General features: G+C 33.8%; 4 protein-coding genes and 1 non-coding gene across 11 annotated transcripts; 2 read left to right on the top strand and 3 right to left on the bottom strand.

Moving 5' to 3' along the window:
* The first annotated feature begins 364 nt into the window (after positions 1 to 364).
* Positions 365 to 12,653, top strand: LOC108967883 (actin-binding protein IPP). 6 transcript variants are annotated; one of them, XM_018931540.1, is made up of 6 exons: positions 365 to 694; positions 8,875 to 9,394; positions 9,494 to 9,685; positions 10,077 to 10,918; positions 10,991 to 11,246; positions 11,309 to 12,653. In XM_018931540.1, the coding sequence occupies exons 2-6, from the start codon at positions 8,930 to 8,932 to the stop codon at positions 11,441 to 11,443; spliced, it is 1,890 nt and encodes a 629-aa protein (XP_018787085.1). In that variant the 5' UTR covers positions 365 to 694; positions 8,875 to 8,929; the 3' UTR covers positions 11,444 to 12,653. The 6 variants fall into 6 exon arrangements, with proteins under 6 accessions (XP_018787085.1, XP_018787081.1, XP_018787084.1 ...); XM_018931536.1 differs by lacking the exon at positions 365 to 694 and adding an exon at positions 8,268 to 8,320; XM_018931539.1 differs by lacking the exon at positions 365 to 694 and adding an exon at positions 8,329 to 8,568.
* On the bottom strand, positions 2,824 to 5,190 carry LOC108967884 (uncharacterized protein C19orf47). Its single transcript, XM_018931542.1, has 7 exons — positions 5,172 to 5,190; positions 4,856 to 5,027; positions 4,603 to 4,745; positions 4,323 to 4,514; positions 3,938 to 4,257; positions 3,499 to 3,862; positions 2,824 to 3,431 (listed from the first exon to the last, which is right to left on the bottom strand). Exons 1-7 carry the CDS (start codon positions 5,188 to 5,190, stop codon positions 3,109 to 3,111), a joined length of 1,533 nt encoding a protein of 510 aa, XP_018787087.1. The 3' UTR covers positions 2,824 to 3,108.
* LOC108967885 (peptide chain release factor 1-like, mitochondrial) lies at positions 5,604 to 7,035 on the top strand. 2 transcript variants are annotated; one of them, XM_018931544.1, is made up of 3 exons: positions 5,604 to 6,049; positions 6,106 to 6,751; positions 6,812 to 7,035. In XM_018931544.1, exons 1-3 carry the CDS (start codon positions 5,693 to 5,695, stop codon positions 6,997 to 6,999), a joined length of 1,191 nt encoding a protein of 396 aa, XP_018787089.1. In that variant the 5' UTR covers positions 5,604 to 5,692; the 3' UTR covers positions 7,000 to 7,035. The 2 variants fall into 2 exon arrangements, with proteins under 2 accessions (XP_018787089.1, XP_018787088.1); XM_018931543.1 differs by having other exon boundaries at positions 5,605 to 6,049; positions 6,106 to 7,035.
* Positions 7,001 to 8,152, bottom strand: LOC108967886 (exosome complex component RRP41). Its single transcript, XM_018931545.1, has 2 exons — positions 8,050 to 8,152; positions 7,001 to 7,971 (listed from the first exon to the last, which is right to left on the bottom strand). The coding sequence occupies exon 2, from the start codon at positions 7,822 to 7,824 to the stop codon at positions 7,075 to 7,077; it is 750 nt and encodes a 249-aa protein (XP_018787090.1). The 5' UTR covers positions 7,825 to 7,971; positions 8,050 to 8,152; the 3' UTR covers positions 7,001 to 7,074.
* Positions 9,830 to 9,902, bottom strand: Trnav-cac. The gene has a single exon. It is a non-coding gene; the product is annotated as a tRNA-Val (tRNA).
* Positions 12,654 to 13,492: the final 839 nt, after the last annotated feature.

Below are 13,492 nucleotides of genomic sequence, written 5' to 3'. Positions count from 1 at the left end.
TAAATTAATAATTTTCTATTGTACTGTTTTATCGACGGAAACTTTTTTTACCGACTTCGAATCAAAACAATCTTTTATTCATTATGTAGATGTCGCTTTTCACAGTAGTTACCTGCGAAATTTATTGTATTATTTTTATTAAAGAATTAAAATTTTTGGAATCAAAAAACGGTATTATAGCTCTATATATAATAATTGATACTTTATAGTCACAAATTATGGGATGGGGTGCGGTTTTATTATTTATTTTTCATTTTTTTTTTCAATAAATATTAAAAAAAAAACGCTATTTTTCCTCCAAACTGAAAAATTTTAGTTTCGAAACCTCCTTAACGTTACTCTGCCAAAACGATTAACTATAATTATTTTCAATTAACTCGGCATAGAATTATGATTTTAAGTGGCTGCTAAAAATTCATACAAATTAAAAAGTGTCATGAAATCCTTGTTTTACAGGAATTAAACGTACTCCCTCTCTTAATTACTATATCATATATCCATTTTTATACCGGCTTCGCTTGTTAAATAATATATTTTGTTGTTGTGTTGATAAACTTAATGAACAAAAAAATGTTCAAGAAAGTAAGTTAGCGTTAAATAAGTAAGGAATAAGGATAAACTAACGAGATTTCGGGCAAATAACAATTAAGAGTAGGTGCAAGCCATTTATTGATTAGGCTGCTGCGGCTAATAAGTGAGTAAATATTTTAAAATACACATTATATTATATAGCAGAAGTATACTTTAATTATAAAATTATATTCAAATACAATAAAAATAAAAAAATATATATTATATCTTTTTTTATATTTATTTGCCGATTCTTGAGGCAAGAATAAGGGATGTGTTACAAGCATCCAAGAGCACATCCAATACATATCTAAGTGATCTCAAGCATCCTCCAGGAATTCAAGTACAATAAAAATTTACAAAAAGTGCCAAATTAACTAATTACCAAAGTAATTGTATAAAAGTTTATAAAATGTTATTCAATCGCTAAAACACCAATACGGACGCACATCAAAATTCTGATACTGTGTGTTATGTGCATAAAAAGTTCGGAGTAATCAGAGAAAAAATTATAAAAACAAGATGGCGTACCCATTTAAATTTAGGCTCTAAAGTCTAAGAAACCAATGGACCAAGGAAAAAAGCATTATCGTTTTAACAAAAACCGAAACCAAAATAATAAACCGCTTGACATGCCAGACCTCTCTTCACCATCTCTATCTATGCAAACAAAGGTGAAAAGAATAGAACCACTGAAAGGACCTTGTTGCTACAACAACAGCAACTGAGATAATATCCTGTGTTAGGAAAGTTCTTGAATGATGTCTCTGCAATGCCGCCAAAGCCTCTGAAAGGACCTTTTAGATCTGTACCTCTGGTGCTACAACAAACACTGAAAGGACCTTTCAGACCTGTACCTCTGCCGCTCCAACAGCCACTAAAAGGACCTTTTAGATCTGTACCTCTGCCGCTACAACAGCCACTGAAAGGACTTTTTAGACCTGTACCTCTGCCGCTACAACAACCTCTGAAAGGATCTTTTAGACCTGTACCTCCGCCGCCACAACAACAACAACTGTCAATGTTAGAAAAGAAACTGGAGGATCTTAAAAAAATGTACGATGAAAACTTTAAATGAATATGCAAAATAACAAAACCCGGAGCCAAACATGATGATTCGACACTTAACTAAAACCATGTTGAGATCAGCCAATAGGAAAACTTAATCAAAAAACCGAAGGAAAAATACGTTGAATCAGATTCAAAACGAAACGAATGCAAAGCAACCATCAAATAAGAGGAAAATTAATAAGGAGGCAACTCCACGCTTGTCACTAGGTGTCGTAAAAACAACAAGAGAAACTCCTACACCAACCCACCAACCGTCGTCAAAGGAAAAAAATTGTCAACGGCCAATGCAAGCTTCAGAATGCAAGGAAAACGTTAAATAAAAGGAAATATAATAAGAAGACAACTCCACGCTTGTCACCAAGTGTTTTAAAAGCAAAAATGGAAAGTCTTTCACCAACCGCCGTCAAAGAAAAGCAAAAAAAATTGCAACAGGCAGTGCAAGCCTCAAATTCAAAGCAAGTGAATGCAAAGAAACCGCCAAATAAAAGGAAATATAATAAGAGGACAACAGAAACTCCTTCACAGCTAAACTTGGAACAGGCAGTGCATATAACTACCCTTGATTTTTTCCATTTGCGGCATTACCACATCCATCGCCATTGAAGTTTAGTAAATATACGGATTATCAACTGAAGAATAAAGCGGAAAGCAACATGTATGTAGTGAAGAAAGTAAATCCACAACAATATGTGGTTGTATCAAACAAGCTTAATTAGGCGCAATTAAGTTTTACAAAACATAAAAAATTACAACAAAGGTAATATCTAAAATATATATAATTAATATACATATATTGATATGTAACTATGAATGTATTTTGCGTAAATATGTATGGATATACATATGTATGTATAAGTGTGTGAAAATTTAGAAATATAGTGTTGAAACTATTTTAAGATTTTCCTTAATACTTTTCATATTAAAAGTTAAAATGAAGTGTCACACAATGTAAACAATTTTCTGTAAACCTCAAACAATGTAAACAGATTTTTGCAAATGTCAAACCAGAGAATGTTAATAAATTTATTAGTAGATGATTAATATTATTTATTAACATTAATTCTTTTTATTAACATTGTTTATTAATTAAAAACATTAATTATAAAGTATTAACATTCTCTGGTCAGTTCTAACAGTTTTCTATAATGAAAACGTCATATAAAGTATACCAAAATGCGAATATTAATTTTAGCAATTTTTTTATTAATCTTCTGCAGTCTCAGTTAGTCTTACTATTAGTCACAAACGTCATAAACAACTCTAAATAATCAAGAAGTGTGATTTTTTTTAAATAAAAAAGTTTTGGTTGATCTGCTTGAATTTAAAACGCCAAAATTACCGCGAAACAAGTTCAAATTACTTCTTTATTCTTGCCTCAATTTGTGATAGGCGTTTGAAACTTGAATTAAAGATTTTCTCTTTTTCACACATTAAAAAATTTTAAAAATTATTCGAGACAATAGCAACTTAACTGTTAAAACCTAAACGATCAAAAACTGATGACGCTGAACTTTTTTGTGGTCTTCTTTGTATTGGAGATGATTTCTTAGAAATATTAACTCTACCGACACGCTTTGTAAGTGCCGACACCGATTTGCCTTGTGTTGTAGAACTGCAAATATTACTTGCACCACCCAATCGACGATGTACTGGTAATTCCTGACGCATCAGAATTTCATCTGACTTCAATCGCAAAGATTTTGCTTTGACGGGGCTAATGCGTGATTTTGCATTGATATTGCTGGCAGCCTTTAAGTTGTACGTTTTCTTTGTGGTATGCAAGATCGTGTCTATTAATAAAAAAAATGTTTATCAGTTTAGCTATACAAAGCTAGTTTAAAAATGCGTGTAACTTACTCAAACCCAGTCTTGATTTTACGCCACCTACAGCGTTGCCTTGATAAACGCTTCCACCATTTGATTTGTAATTTCTTTCGTTGGGAGATTGTTTAAATCGCGGTACCGATGCTATTTCATGCACCTCTGCGGTTGATGCAAATTTCACAATTTTCTCACTGCTGCTTACAGCATTGGAGCTGGTAACGATATCATCCATATCAATGTCATTATCACCATACATTGAATTATTATCGTCGTCGTCACTTTCGTTTGTTTTTAATGGTACCTTCTTCACCAGTATAACCTTTTGTTTTTGTGGATGTATGCGTACAGGTGATATATTTGAAGTTACGATCTTAGATTTTACTATTGTAGAATGATTCTAAAAACAAAATATTAATTAACTAAATATTAATATTAATACTAACTAACTACAGTCCGCTGTTAATGAACTTACTGTTGTTTTCGAAGTGTTTTTTAATATTGGTTTAATATGTTTAGCTATGATTAAATCATTATCAGCATCTTCCTGTGATTTTCCGCCCAAACGTGAAAATATAGATGAACCAGCAACTGATTTATTATTGTTGCCACCGACACCAGTTACTCGTACTTGTACATTGCGTATAGTTGTTGCTTTCGCGTTACTGTTACTACTTCCACTACTAATTTCGCCATCATCTGTATCATCTTTAGCCAAATCTATAGTGGATGAAGAGTTTTTAGCTAGACGTTCAAATACATCGGAACGTTGTGTGTTTTCACGTTGTGAATATACTAAAAAGTAAAATTATATTTTAGTAAAGAAAGAAAATAATAGCTAATCAATGAGAATTACTTACATTTTTCTTTTTTGGCAAGTATTTCCTTGCTTCGCTTTGTGCTACCAGAGGGAAGCTTTATTTTATATTTACCTTCATGCTCTGGTAAAACGCGTCGAGTTTGCTTTGACAATGGTTCACCCAACTCATCTGAAGACTTTAGATATACACGGCTGCTACTTGTGGTTGAAGTACTTGATGTTACTGGCACAGCTGCAATAAATAATAATAATAATATAAGTATTATCTAATAAGAAATAAACAGCTGCAACAAAAACATTTGATAAATTTGTTAACTTACATTTTAGTCTAATCGTGGTAGTCGTTGATGGACGCTCTTGTGATAAATGAGGGTTTGCCGGTACGGCTGCAATGGGCACACACATTTCCGAATTGGTGAGCACTTTTTCTCTAGCAGTTTGATCACTCACAGTCTTTGCATGCCTAATTTATAAATTTAAGTACAAATATACTTCGTCACCACATAAAATAAGTAATATTATTGCATTTTTTATTTTTCTAGTTTTTGAAACTTTTGTTTTTATGAAATTTACCTTAATATAGCTATTATGTCGCCCATCGGTGTTATACCCATTTCTCGCAAATATTCTTTATTGAGATCCATTAACATATCATTTTGTATGCGATTTTCCACAAATATATGTGCGTAACTGGCTGCCGCTGGTGAAGGTATACCAGATGCATTGAAGAATTTCACCCATTGTGCTATTCAAAAAATTTACAGTAATAATTAGGCTATTTTGCATAGATATAGATATAAATAAATAAACAAGTCTGCCCACACTTAAGTCCACAATACTAAATAAGTTTTTTTAACTTAGTTAAAATCACACTAATCCTTTTACACACCTGCTGCTGCGTTCGACATATTCGTAACACTTACAAGCACATTTATTTAAATATATTTATAATATTTCTAACGAGTGCACTTTTCACGGACGAAATATCAAATGCTAAAAATAATTATACGTTCTCTGATCGCAGCCATTAAATGTCACTACAAACGTCAAGCAGAATATGCTCATGAGGTTGCCATAACGATTAGTTCGCTAAAGAAAATGAAATTGTGCCATTATTCGTGGTGAATCTGAAATGTCAGAATTTTGCCCATCAGTAACTAACTCTGCATTTTTATTGTTTAATTAAAAATATAAATATAAAAAAAAATATTTAATAAATTTAGGATTATAAAAGAAAATATAGAATGGTTACATTACTTGAAGACCGACAAAACAGATGGCATCTCGTCTTTGTTTTCTCTATAACAGCTGACTTCTGTTGTTGTAAATAAGATTAACCTCTAAATAAATATAAAGTTTAGCAAAAGTGGTTATAATAAGTATTAAAGATTAGTTATTTCTGTGTACAAGATGATTTTAGGAAAATTTTTAGCGCACCGCACTGTGCAAAAAATTAAGTATTTGTTACCGAATAAGACACTACACACACATAAGCGACTGCTTTCGGTTACCAACACATTAGCCACTAAGGATTCCCTAAATATATCAAGCGAAAAAACGCAAAAATATTTGGAAAGTTTGCGCGTTGAATTCTATAACTTGCGAACTAATCCCACACCGCACACAATACCTCGTCTAAACCAATTAGATGGAGTTGTATCTGCTCTAGAGCAATATCGCTTACTAAAATCTAAACTTGCGAGCAAAGAAGATATTGAAAATGAAAAGGATGTGGAAATGCGACAACTTCTTGAAGAAGAAAATGAAGTAGGTGTAAAAATATGCATATATTAATTTTAATGAATATCTTTGAAATTTTTCAGGTATATGGAGATATTTTACGTCAAACGGAAGAAACATTACTTGATAAGATGCTTATGTTAGCCGAAGAACAAACATATAACTCATTAATATTTGAAGTTAATGCCGGCGCCGGTGGCCAAGAAGCAATGCTGTTTGCGCGTGAGCTTTTTGACATGTATACAAACTTTTTTGATTATAATGGATGGTCGTATGAAATTATCGACAATGAGGAGACAGGTATCGGTGGCTTACGACATGGTAATGTTATTGTACAGAATAGAGAAGCATTTAACCAAATGCAATATGAAGGTGGAGTGCATAGGGTACAACGGGTGCCTGCAACTGAAAAATCTGGTCGCATTCACACGAGTACAGCTTCTGTGACAGTAATTCCACGTCCAGACAATGTAAACATTATTATATCTGAGAAAGATTTAAAAATTGAGACAAAAAGAGCGAGTGGCGCTGGAGGTCAGCACGTCAACACTACAGATTCGGCAGTAAGAGTAGTCCACTTACCAACAGGTTTAGCAGTGGAATGCCAAACTGAACGTTCGCAAATAAAAAATCGTGAACGGGCTATACAACGTTTACAAGCGAAGCTGGTGCAACGGGAATTAGAAAGTAAAGAAGCAGACGAAAAACGTACTCGCAAAGCACAGCAGGGTAATTTAAACCGTAATGAGAAAATTCGTACCTATAACTTCGTTCAGGATCGCATTACAGATCATCGTATATCCAATGGCACAGTGCATAATTTAGAAGAATTCTTTGAAGGCGGTGAAGGCTTGGAGAGACTTATAAAACGTGTCGCTGTAGAATATAGACGTGCAAAACTAGTAGACTTAATTGATAAATATGAAGCCTTAGTTGCTGAAACGGAAAAAGGCGCGAAGAAAAATGTGAACGAATAAATTTATATTCAAAATATTTTTAATTTGATAAACTAATTTTCACTTTTATCCATTACATTTAAATTTGGTTTGAACTTATTTAGCAATATTACTCCAGTCTCCAGCAGAACCCATTTGCATCAAATGTTTTCGTACTTCCTTTTCCATTATCGCTTGTATTTCACGGCAACCGGTCAACGCCTGCTCCATGACAGCTGGTAAATTATCAAGATGGAATCTTTGTGACATTTCCATGAATGCGATCTTATTAGATGTTGGTAAAGATGCGACTGTTAATGTAGGTCCTCCAGACATTTCTTCCACATGCGAAACATCCGTAAGGGGTATGTTGTTTTTACTCAATGACGCTGTACATGCCACAACGTATTCTTTAAGACAAATACCAGCATCGACAAGCGCAAGAGTGGCGGCATTTAGAGCAACGGCATAATTAGCACCATCTGCTTGTAACACTTCCACGTATACATCAATTTGTGAACGTGGGTATAACTCAGTCTTTATGGCAGCCCTCAATGCTTGTCGTAAGTAGAGTGTAATTTCTTGTGATTTCCGATCCCCACGTGGTCTGTTCTTACGTTCCGCAGTAGAAAATGTCGCCATACTATATTGACAATTTATAACCACTTCGTTAAGATCGAGTTTGTTACTTTGCGCCTGATGAGGGCCATAAACTGCGGCAAGCACTTTTGTGTTGCCTTGTTCCAAATAGGCGCTACCGTCAGGTTGTTCAAATACACCGAGTTTACATTTGATACAACGGAGTTCATGAGGACGACGACCATCTAGACGTAGACCCTGCTCACTAAGCAATTCAAAATTAGACATATCTTTCAATAAAATTAAATCTTAATTCGTTAAAACAAGAAACAAATTGTTTTGTATTGGAATTGCACGAGATTTAATGTTGCGGTGTCAATTTTGTTTTGTTTTGTCGAATTTGACAATTGTCAACTCAGGGTCGCAATAGAGAAACTGAAAATGTTTATAGAACGTTCAAAATATTTTTATATATAAATATTAAGTTTGATAAATAGTATTGGAAATACATACATTTATTAACGTTTTAAACTTTGAAATGCGATTACATCGTTAGTATTTGAAAATTTTCGTTAGTGATTGCTATAAATGAGAACTTTTTGATCTCCGTAAAACAAAGAAACTTGGTATCACTGGTATTTTGTGTCAAAAGTGAAGTCATGTAAAAAATGCAATGGGCGTTTAACAGTGAATAAAACGAATTATTTTCAATAAACATAAAGAAATTCAACACATTTATATTAAAAGTTATTGAGAAAAATTAGTGAATATTTGAAAAAAGTTGGTACGTTACCAGCGGTGTTATAAAAATAAAAATATGTTATTTTCTCTTAACCGTGAAGGAATTTCTCTACGCAATATAGTCGCTGTTTTAACTATATGCATGCGAGTATAATGAAAACCGCCCACCACCCATCACCAATATTTTCTTTTTACGAGCCTGCGAGCGTTACAAAATTGTAATTCACAACACTAAATTTGAGACCGACGATAGTGCCAGTGGCCAACAGCGCCAATTAAAGTTAATTAAATGTAATTGTAATGTTGATTATTGGAGGAAGGGAGCGCGACGCAACTCTAGGGTCTGCTTAACAGAGTTAAGAGCGTTGCACATTTTACCCATACATATGTTTTGCTTATCCATATTATTAATATACATACATATGTACGTACGTATATGTATGTATAAATTTATTATTATGTGTTTTGATACAAGTTGAACAAGCGCACACAATATTTTGAATTGCGTTCAACGTAAAAATGCATAAGTAATAAATTATATTTAATAATTGAAATATGTGTTTGGAATAATTACTATGTTTCTTGTATTTACATTAGATTAAAACATTTAATTACGCCAAAACAACGGTTTAAGTCTAAGGATCACATTATAATGCCACCATTGAAGACATACTCGCCACACAACGAATTCAATGCAAATTGTCACAATGGCAATAGTACAACTGGCGAAGGTGAAAGTAATACATCAGCCGCAGCCGCAACAGCATCTTCAAACTTAAGTGATATTTGTGGCGCTGTAAGCAATGCAGGTGCACAGCAACGCGCTTCACTGCCTTGTTACAGCAATGCACAGTTTCCATTCAAAGTGTTAGCCAATTTAAATCAATTACGTGCAGAATCGCGTTTCTGTGACGTAGAAATTGTTGCTGGTGGTATTACATTCAATGCACATAGGGCTGTATTAAGCGCGGCCAGCGCATACTTTGAGGCAATGTTCCGCCCTGAACTTGGTTTGAATGAAGTGAATCAGAAGTCAGTGGTGCTGCACACCATAGATGGCGAGATCTTAAGCATTCTACTGGATTTTATATACACAGGACGATGTGAAATTACACAGGTGCGTTAAAAAAATTAATTTAATTAATTTTATAAACAAATAATTATCAGTTTTTGTGTATTTTCTTTATTGAAATATTTGATATTTGTTTATTTGCAGTCTAATGTTCAAGAGCTATTAGCTGCAGCTGATATGCTACAATTGCCGGAAGTTGTTGACGGCTGCTGCGACTTTCTATGCCGCGAATTACATGCCACCAACGCATTGGGCATTCTCCGCTTTGCAGAAGCTCATAATTGTGAGACTTTAAAGAAAAGTGCATTGAACTTTGTGCACTCAAACTTTCCGGCGGTAAGTGAAATTGATATATGTATGTGTTGTGCTAAAAATACCAAGTTTAATTTTAATAGTATAAAATATAAGGAAATATATGAATATTTAAGGGAGAAATGTAAAAATATGAAAATAATTAAAAATTTAAGTTTGTGCTTGATGTGTTTCCGGCCGGGTTCGAACCGGCGACCTTGTGCGTGTGAAGCACACGTGATAACCACTACACTACGGAAACGGTTGTGAGTAATTTCACATTTAACATATTTATCATTACAGTACCAATGTATAAACCAAATATTTCTTTTTATTAACTAAATTAATATATTTATTTATTACAAATACATACCATATATGTATGTATATTAATGAAGATAAAATATAATTTAAAATTGCCTCTGTTTTTCCACAGATAACCCTTGAAGATGAATTTTTAGACACACCACAAACTCTGCTCGCTCAGCTACTTACTTCCGAGCAATTGCGTGTCGATTCCGAATCTCAAGTTTTCCAAGCGGCCCTACGTTGGATAAAACATGATGTTACTCAACGTCGTTGCTACGTCTTCGACACGCTATCACATGTCCGTTTAGCACTTGTACCCGTCAAAGTAATCGATCAGGCGTTGAAGGATTGTCGCGATATGTCCGTAAAGATTGCCTTACGTTCTATTTGTCGCGATATAGCGTCCAAGCGCGGCCAATTGGTGCCACTACGTGTCTGTCCGCGTCAACAAGCTAAAAAGAACATCTATATAATTGGTGGCTCGCGGCGTGAGTCGCAACGTGACTGGACACCATCCGATTGTATATTTGAAACAGTCGCGAAATTCGATATCTTTCGACGAGAATGGTCGGAAACGGCTCCAATGGAAATCGGACGCATTCTGCCTGGTGTGGCTGCATTGAATGGGAAAATATATGTCATAGGTGGCGAACGTGGTTCTCAAATTCTGGCTAATGGTGAAGTATATGACCCACAAACTGATATTTGGACACCGATAGCACCAATGATTGTGCCGCGTTGTGAGTTTGGTCTCTGCACCTTTGGCGGCACACTGCTGGCGGTGGGCGGTTGGTTAGGTGACGATATAGGTGGTTCAATTGAGTGCTATGATCCCGAAAAAAATGCCTGGAGCAAGTTGGGCGATTTGCCGGAACCGCGTTTTAGTATGGGTGTAGTCAGTTTTGAAGGACTTATTTATATAGTTGGTGGCTGCACAACGTCAAGTCGTCATTTGCCCGATTTAATAAGGTGCGTATACTTCAATTACTCTTCTCATATGTGACATATGTATGTAAAGATTTTTTATTTTTTGAACTTTAGTTTCAATCCCATAACTCTCGATTGGCAACCGATGGCACGTATGCGCACCGCCCGCTGTCAAATGGGTGTAGCCGTGCTAAATCGTCATCTCTACGTAGTGGGCGGCAACAGCAGTTCGCAGGATGTGCTGAGCACAGTTGAGCGTTACAGTTTCGACGATAATAAGTGGGAGAGTGTGTGCTCTATGTCTGTACCACGTGCTATACCCGCTGTAGCTGCTGCTGATGGCCTTCTCTATGTGGCTGGCGGCGATCAGGTTAGTTAATACGTTTTTTTTTTTTTTAATTTTTTTTTTAATTAATGTTTTAATTTTTTCAGCCGTGCGAGGATAACTTTTATCGTGCACATATCACAATCAACGCCGTGGAAGCATATGATCCCCTGACTGACACTTGGAAGAATTGCCCCGATTTGCCTGTAGGGCGCTCGGAGGCTGGCGCTGTCGTTGTTTAACGCATATTTATGCATAGTAACGTGACACTTTTGGGCAATAACAACTGCTGCGTTTATATCGTTGTGCGTTTAGTGAAAATTATGAAGTCTTTTAAAAAACGTATGCGATAAATTTAATATTCGATAGCTAGGGTATGCATTTGTATTATATCTATTTAATAATTTCATAATGTTATGATCTTTTAAAACATTTTTTACATTCTACATATAAAATTAAAATTAAGATTTCGCATTAATAAGCCACAACTATTCATATTATTTAAAAATTCTATTTTTGTATATTATGCATTTATTAGAGTGCGAATTGGAACACCCTGCAATTACAATCTGATTGAACACTCAGGGTTGAAAATATTTTAATTCAAAAATTTTGCATTAATATTCATTTTTTTTGATAAATTGACAAATTTCTAACTGAAAAACTGTATTTAAAATGAGTTAAATATCAAAGAGACGAAAACTAACAAACAAACTATTTTATTAAAAATAAGCTTTAATTTTGAAAAGTTAACAAAAGTGATACGCAAAATCGAAAAAAAATTCAAGTATAAAGTTGGTTAAAGTTAGTTAGTTAATTGGAAGTAATTGTTTTTTTTCGTTCCGGTATTTGGGATATAAATTTCTTTATTTTTCGATTTGATATAAACAAAAAATGCGCAAATTGTTTTGAAAGTGCCTAACATCTGCACGTAAACATCAATACACAAATAAATGATACCAAAGCGATCAATAAATTATTTAATGATTTGTTGAACTTTTGAGCGCCAAGACTGTTGAAAAGTTCTTACAATTATGTATTTATTCAAACCTTGCAGCATTTCCTAAAATGGAGTAAACAAATAGGCTTCCAATTGTAATTGTTAACAACACCTAAATGAGATAAATAAATACAGACATGTCAAATTTAGTAAGTAAAAACGATATTCAGCGCATCTACAAAAAAAAAAAAAAATAATAAAAAGGCTACAAAGTTAATTTGAAGCGCTATAATATTAAAAATTATAAACTTACATATAACGGTGTCTTTTTCATAACAAAACATCAAATGTATGTAGGTATCCTGTAGTGCGTATTTAAAATACCGTTAGCACCGTCTATAATAACTGCAAATACAAAATTATGCGAATATGTTGTAACTAACAATTGTAACTAATTGTATTAAAAAACTTTTATTATACTAAAATAGAAGGAGATTATGTGGCACATCTAATTTATGGTTGAACTAATGTGTCTTTTTTGTAATAAAAGCAGCAATTTATGCGCATCATTTTTGCTTTCAAGAACCTTGACACTGAGGAGAAATCAAATAATATAAAAAATAAAATTTTCAACGTTAACGCATTGCTAAAAAAGAAAAAACAAAAAGAAACATTTTCATTTGAAGCAAATATACAGTAACTATTGATGTTGTCACTTTACGAACTATAAAACTGCGCTGCTGTTCAATATATGAGATAATCGCAGAAATCTTGTGTAATTGTTATTTTTTAAGTTTGTGTGAAATCGATCTGATCGTTCTAAAATAAAAATACATAAAACAAGAAAGGAAGAGTTAAGTTTGGGTATAACCGAATATTTCAAACTCTTGCAACATGTAAAGATATAAGACAGGGAAGTAACTTGCTATTGCGATCTCCTGTGCCAAAATACAGGTCTAAATCTTAATTTGGTGTTTAGTTATAATTTTTTATAAGTTTTCGGGATATGGCGCTTGTTGGGCGCACATACCAAGTTTCATCAAGATATCTCAATTTTTAATGAAGGTACAGCTGGTAAGGTCGGGCAGACAAACAGTCACCCCGATTTCAACTCGTCTCTTCATCTTGATCATTTATATAAAGTGAACAAAGCTGTTACACCCTGTAATAACATGTTGCGAGAGTATAAAAATCAAACTCTTTTGAAGATAAAAAATAAAATTATGTCACACAAAATGTTGTATCAAATGACTAAATAGAGTACAGATATAAGTATTAACATTATCACTAGCTTTAAGAAAGTGCAAATAAAAAATAATATAAATATGTACAAAAACTGTGTGTTCTTCAT

This window comes from Bactrocera latifrons, unplaced genomic scaffold (genome assembly GCF_001853355.1).
Source record: "Bactrocera latifrons isolate USDA-ARS-PBARC rearing strain unplaced genomic scaffold, ASM185335v1 scaffold_2, whole genome shotgun sequence".
NCBI classification, from domain to species: domain Eukaryota; kingdom Metazoa; phylum Arthropoda; class Insecta; order Diptera; family Tephritidae; genus Bactrocera; species Bactrocera latifrons.
This window is presented reverse-complemented; position numbering and strand designations above follow the sequence as displayed.

What these genes read in the sequence shown, in the direction of transcription:
- LOC108967885 (XM_018931543.1), top strand. Translation starts at nt 5,693, where the DNA reads ATGATTTTAGGAAAATTTTTAGCGCACCGCACTGTGCAAAAAATTAAG. An exon ending in TTCTTGAAGAAGAAAATGAA is followed by an intron (nt 6,050 to 6,105) that starts GTAGGTGTAAAA and finishes GAAATTTTTCAG; the next exon opens with GTATATGGAGATATTTTACG.
- LOC108967883 (XM_018931541.1), top strand. Translation starts at nt 8,664, where the DNA reads ATGTTTTGCTTATCCATATTATTAATATACATACATAT. An exon ending in CATTTGCCCGATTTAATAAG is followed by an intron (nt 10,919 to 10,990) that starts GTGCGTATACTT and finishes TTTGAACTTTAG; the next exon opens with TTTCAATCCCATAACTCTCG. An exon ending in ATGTGGCTGGCGGCGATCAG is followed by an intron (nt 11,247 to 11,308) that starts GTTAGTTAATAC and finishes TAATTTTTTCAG; the next exon opens with CCGTGCGAGGATAACTTTTA.
- LOC108967884 (XM_018931542.1), bottom strand. An exon ending in TACCACGATTAGACTAAAAT is followed by an intron (nt 4,515 to 4,602) that starts GTAAGTTAACAA and finishes TATTTATTGCAG; the next exon opens with CTGTGCCAGTAACATCAAGT. An exon ending in ACTTGCCAAAAAAGAAAAAT is followed by an intron (nt 4,258 to 4,322) that starts GTAAGTAATTCT and finishes TTTACTTTTTAG; the next exon opens with TATATTCACAACGTGAAAAC.
- LOC108967886 (XM_018931545.1), bottom strand. Translation starts at nt 7,824, where the DNA reads ATGTCTAATTTTGAATTGCTTAGTGAGCAGGGTCTACGTCTAGATGGT.